General features: G+C 32.8%; 1 protein-coding gene across 1 annotated transcript; it reads right to left on the reverse strand.

Moving 5' to 3' along the window:
• Positions 1-277: 277 nt before the first annotated feature.
• LOC107785346 (1-aminocyclopropane-1-carboxylate oxidase) lies at positions 278-1827 on the reverse strand. The gene is given in 4 exon segments (NM_001325398.1): positions 278-562; positions 648-981; positions 1411-1637; positions 1747-1827. Coding segments are annotated over 4 exon segments (927 nt in total).
• Positions 1828-6302: the final 4475 nt, after the last annotated feature.

The following is a 6302-nucleotide window of genomic DNA, read 5'->3' on the forward strand; positions in this document are numbered from 1 at the left end:
TCGCACTCAGGTCACTGACAAGGTAATTTTTGGAAAATTCAAGGTAATTTTGCTAGAAAAGAGTTAATTCAAGTTAAAAGGAACTTTTTTGAGAACATAGCAATAAACTCCTCTTAGACTACCAGACAACAGTACATGAAAAACCCCAAGTGGCATAAAACAAGAAAAACACCCCCACTAATCAACATAAGCAAATCATTATTACATCATCATAATCTTAACACTAAGCCATTTTCTTCTCATTAATCAGTTTTCTAATTAATACTCCATCAAAGTCTCAAACAGTAGCTATTGGGGCAGAGTTGACAGTAGTTTCCACAGCCTTCATTGCTTCAAACCTTGGCTCCTTAGCCTGGAATTTAAGACCTGCATATAATTTCATATAGTCCTCAAAAACAAACTTAGGATAAATGACTTTGTTCTCTTTCTCCAACAATTCTGGTGCTGGATAGATGACAGCATCACTCCCCGGGTTATAGAACGAAGCTATGGACATTCTGTTTCCATCAGGCTGAGCAATCACCCTATGCTCCACACTCTTGTACTTTCCATTTGTAATCACCTAAAAGTTAACCAAATAGTAAAAAATCATATCTGATAATGTAAACACTCTTTACAATAACAGTGTATACAAGTTAAATCCTTACCTCAAGTTGGTCTCCGAGGTTGATGACAATGGAGTGGCGCATTGGTGGAACATCGATCCATTTGTCATCTTTGAGTAGTTGGAGACCACTGACTTTGTCATCTTGGAATAGAAGGATGATTCCACCAGCATCAGTGTGAGCCCTGAGGCCTTTAATCAAATCAGGCTTGGGGCATGGTGGATAGTTGCTAACTTTGGTGCCAAAAGTAGGACCCTTTGAACCATAAAAGGCTTTCTTCAAGTAACCTTGCTCCAGTCCTAGATTTTCACAGAGCAAGTCCAAAAGTTGCTCAGCTAATTTCTCTAGCTTTTCAGCAAACTCCTTCATGATTTTCCTGTCATGTTTCATGTAAAGTCAGCAAATCAAAGGTTGAATTCGGGATCTAGAGCATGAGTTTGTTTTGATTCTATGTATAAATTTTTGATTTTTTTAATCAAATATAGTACAAAGTAGTACATAATTTGAACAAAAAGGTAGCCTGGTGCACTAAGCTCCCGCTATACGCAGGGTGCGGGAAGTGCCGGACCACAAGGGTCTATTGTATGCAGTCTTACCTGCATTCCCGCAAGAGGCTGCTTTCACGGCTCGAAAAGTAATAATTCAGTTGAAACCGACAAAAGCCGCCTTAAATCTGCCTCAGGTAGAAGCAAATCCATAGGGGAAAAAGAATCCATTGAATTAAATCTTGTGGTCCAACATATGCAGGTTAAAAGTTGAAGTGAAAAATCCCAGATAGTTGGAGCACAATTAGAGATCCTTTGACCTGTATTCATCTTCAAGATCAGGAACTTCTGAGATGTTTGAAATAGGAAGGTGTTTCAAGAAGAAAGTACTTTCCCAGTCCAAATCCTTAATTTCAGTCTGAACAGCTTCAAGCCCTTTACTTGCCACCATTTCCTTAAACCTTTCTTCCATACACTTCTTGTAGTGTCCCTTTGTCAACTTCTCCACTGTGTCCAGAAGCTCATGAGAGATCCCATGATTTACCACCTTCATATATTTTTAAAATTAAATATTCCCACTTTATAACTTATATCGTGTTACACGTACGATCACTGCATTTATCATTTTTTTACGAGAGAAAATTTAAATTATATACCTCAAAGAAGCCCCAGTTCTCACAAGCATCCTTTATTGTCTCCATTGTTGCAGCCCTTTGTTCAGTGTTAAGCAACTCCATGTTAACCACTGGGAAAGTCTCCATCTTTCTAATTCTTTTCTTTCTATGTATTTTGTTACTGTGCAGGATGGAGATGAATGGCTACTTGGACGGGTATTTATAGGACTTTAACAAGGCATTAAAGATAAAGAATTTAACGATTTAAAATATTTACAAAGTAATAAAATATGAAATCTATACTTAACCAAAAAAAAAAAGGATGAAATCTACGAAGTGGGAAATGGGAACAGGACTCGTGGAGGATGGTATGTGAGTACATATAATTAGGACCTACCAATTTTGGCTGAATCTTAGTAATTAGCCATGAGTTACTGTTTTGTCTTCTTCTGTCTTCTCTTTTTCGTGGGGCTCAGCCTAATCAGTGCAATAGTACAAGTAGTTCTCTTTGCTTCTTTTTTTCCCATTGAATTTTGACTAATTGAATTCATCTTGTGACCTGATGCGAAACCATATTGAAAGACCCTTAAATTTATTCTAATAGAATTTTTACACTAAATGTACATAACATAATAACTTAAGTTTTGAGTCAAAAAAATTTATTCCTTCTGATCAATTTAAACAATAATTGTACTTCGTTCTATTAATTAGTAGCATTTATTGGTGAATATCTAAAATAAATTATAAATAACCTAATATAATATATTGAATTACACTAAAAGAAAATTGGTGCATGAATACTTTTGTGTTCATGCAGTTTCAGAGAAGATTGTAAAAGAAATTCATTATGTTGTCAATATATATAACATAATTCCTATTTAAAACGGATAAAACTAAAATTGAAGAGTGAAGCAAATATATTAATTAATAAGTGAGAAAATTATCATAATTTATGTACTTATTAGTGTAAAATAACCTCAATCAAATAATAAAAAGATATACTATAATATTTTTCTTTGTATAAATTTTATAGTAAATAATAATAATAATAATAATAATAATAATAATAATAATAATAATAATAATAATAATAATAAGATTTTAAAGTAAATTTGGGGCTTTCAAATTTTCGAGACCTAAGACAATGGCTTCACTAGCCAAGCCTTTAGAGCCACCCCTGATTGGACCGAAACGATTCCAACTTTCTTTTTTTTTTGTAGATTAAGGCATAGTTATAATTATTCTTGAAACAAGATGTCCCTCTTCACATGCAAATTTTTTTTAGATTAAGGCATAGTTTCTTCACATGTGGGCAAAGCTAATACACACTATGCAAATTTATTACATGGCAATTGGCAAGTGAATTGTTTTTTAATAGAAGAGGAACATTACATGTTTGCTATTTTTTTTAGTTTCCTCGAAATATATATCGAGCATTGATGAAAAGATGTTTTAAATTATAATTTTTTATTTACATTGTGATTCTATTTTTTTTTAGAACTATTTAAGATAATGAGGTGACTTATGTTACAAGGTTTGATAAGATTTTTAAAACCTAAGGGCGATATGGGGTTTCAAAATTCTTGAAGAAAAATGTGTATCAAGTTTTTATAACTCGATGTACCCTTCGGCCCTTTGCTTGGCCAACCTTAATGATCGATTTAATTTTTAAGAGGGGTACAAGTACGTAAGAAAATGACACTTTTCAGCAAATATTACAAGCAATAAAAAGTATGTACTGAAGGATAAATTAATTAATTGTAGTCCAACTTTAATGTGTGTATATCAAATTAATTGCTACAGATTAAGAGTTCCTAATATTGCAAATCCCACCGACTTAAATTTCATAATCTTTGGAATCAATCCATAATCATTGTGCACGTGCAAAAAACCCTCCAAATTATAATTACGTTTCCGGCTGGTTTATTTATTATTTCCTGGATTATTATATTATTATTCTACTAATTGACGCTTTCTTCTTTTTAAGTATAGAATTTATAATTAGCAGTGGTTGCTATAAAACAGTTTGTCCTTTTTCTTGAATAGTAGAAGCGTCGTCGTTTAATAAAGTTTGGGAAGTGTTTCTAGTCCATTATAAAATTGTTCATGAATCTTTTTAATCAGATGTCCCTACGAAGGGACAAAATTGTTCATGAATCTAACATTATTTTTAGTCATGCAAATAAATATTTTTTTCCCTTGAAAGGATTTATATCGGGATCAACTGCTTATTCAAGGAGTCATAATAATGGTTGATTGGATTAAAATTGATAAATATTTCATTATTTAAGCTTGCGCACGACAATGTAAGAAACTTATACATGTGATGTTATAAGTCACTAAAAATGTCAGGAACTTGGTGAAACAATTTTTTTAATAATATTGAAATATGGGTTTAAATGAAGCGACACAAAATATGAGATCGAATTCGTGCTGTGAATTTTACTATTGTACTTTTTTATTTATTTAAGGCAAAATACATAAGTTACCCCCTAAACTATTCACCAAATCCCTATTACACACTTTCTGGACACGAAAATTATCTTACACACTCAACCTTTTCAGAGTGTGTCTAATACACACCTCTTTTGTTACGTGGCTCGCGCGTGCTTAACAAGAAAAATCGAGCACGTAAAATTTGTAAAGATCTTTTGAAATCCATATTTTAGTGCCACGTGCCAAATAATAGTAGTAATATTTTCTTATTTCCATTTTTATCAAATTCAAAAAACTGCCAAGCTACCCTTTTATCTCGGTCTTCCCCGACCTACCAGGGCAACCCCCCCCCCCTCCGGTCTTCCCCAAACTCCCCTCCTGTTTAGTCTTCCTCTGCAATTTACAAAACCCACTAAAACTCATGTTAAAGAATTTAATAAAGGTATTGTAATTTTTCTTTAAATTGTCCTTCCAAACTTTTCGTGCTTCATTTTCAATCATTAAAACCCATATAAACATTTAATCTTTACATAATAATTTTTTGTATTTCATGAGAACGACTGAAATTATAAAATCCCCAACTCAATTTCGTCATATAAAGAAAGATTTGAGATTTTATTCGCACTGAAGTTGTTTAATTTATGAAAACGAAAATCTGACTTTGATTTGCTTTGTTTGGTTGTGTTACGAGACCTGAAAATGGAGAAAGAAAATGCAGAACAGAGGAGTTACAATTTTAGTTTCATCTCTTCCATTCTTGGTCTTGGGTTTGTTATAAAAACTGAATTTGCGTGAAGGTTAAGAAGCAACGATAATGACTTTTTCCGGTGGTGTCAACAGTGGCGGAAGGCAAAAGAAGATGGAGATGTTAGAGGATTCTTTAAATTGGGGGTATAAAAGTAATTTTAAATATTTTTTTAAAAAAAATAACAATGACGCGTGTCATCATCCTATTGGTGCGTGACATTACACATATTTTTCTAAACTGGTCAAGAAAAAAGAGGCGTGTATTAGACACGCTCTGAAAAGGTTGAGTGTGTAAGATAATTTTCGTGCTCAGAAAGTGTGTAATAGGGATTTGGTGCATAGTTTAGGGGGTAACTTATGTATTTTGCTTTTATTTAAAATGAACTTTATTTTTATATATTTTTCCAAAACGGCATTTGATACACGCTTTGGAGCCTTCACTAATTCAAATTCGAGCCATGTAAGGTTCATTAAAAAAGAAAGTGCTCCCTATCAAAATTTTCCATTCAAACTTGAAATAATCTATAATATAATTTAGGGTTCAACAGTCTTTTATATATTCATATCTACTACAACCCTTGACGGTAAAAATGATGCGCGCGCACAAAATCACAATCAAAATTTATATCGAATTAATTCAATTTCTACGTGTTTAGTGGTTCAGGACGGTAGTAATGGGTGAGAGAATTGTTAATGGTAAAGGCAAATTTGAGAAATAATTGTTCCACTCATTAAGATAAGTTAGATTGTAACTTATTATCTATTGGATTGTGCATTAAAAAGATAAAGTGAAGTTGGGGTCAAGAATTTTGAGCATAAATATATAAAGTAGTTAGTACGTATGATTCTAGAGATCACAAGACTCCGCATGCCCCCAATAACTAGTGCAGTCATTTTTGAGAAACAGGTAAAAAAAAAGTATAATAAAATGTTTAAAAATTTATGGGACATAAATCATAATCTATGGGACATATATCTGAAAATGAAATGTTAACTAGGGGAGCAACATATGCGACAAGTATATGCAATATGGCGCACGAGCACCACACCCCTATACGCATCTTTTAATATATGTAAGTTATCTTTTGCACCCAAAAAAAAAAAAACATATGTGACAAGCGACAGGCATTTTATTTCGGCATTTGATCTTTCGGCAATTTCCAATGTTTTTACTTATTTATGAAAAATATATTGTACTCAGTAACAGCATCAACATTGAATGGGACTTTACCATAAAAAAAGTTTGATGAAGAATGAGCAGAAAGAAAGGCAGAATATGGAGAAGAGTGGTAGCATGCGTGTCTGGTCTCCTCTCTCTTTATTTTAGTGCTTTACTACTGTGGATTTGATTGAATGACGCAGCAAAACTCAAAAGTGGATTATGCTTCTTTCTATCTATTTTCCACGAAACTTTT

Source organism: Nicotiana tabacum, chromosome 3 (assembly GCF_000715075.1).
Source record: "Nicotiana tabacum cultivar K326 chromosome 3, ASM71507v2, whole genome shotgun sequence".
In the NCBI taxonomy this organism is placed as follows: domain Eukaryota; kingdom Viridiplantae; phylum Streptophyta; class Magnoliopsida; order Solanales; family Solanaceae; genus Nicotiana; species Nicotiana tabacum.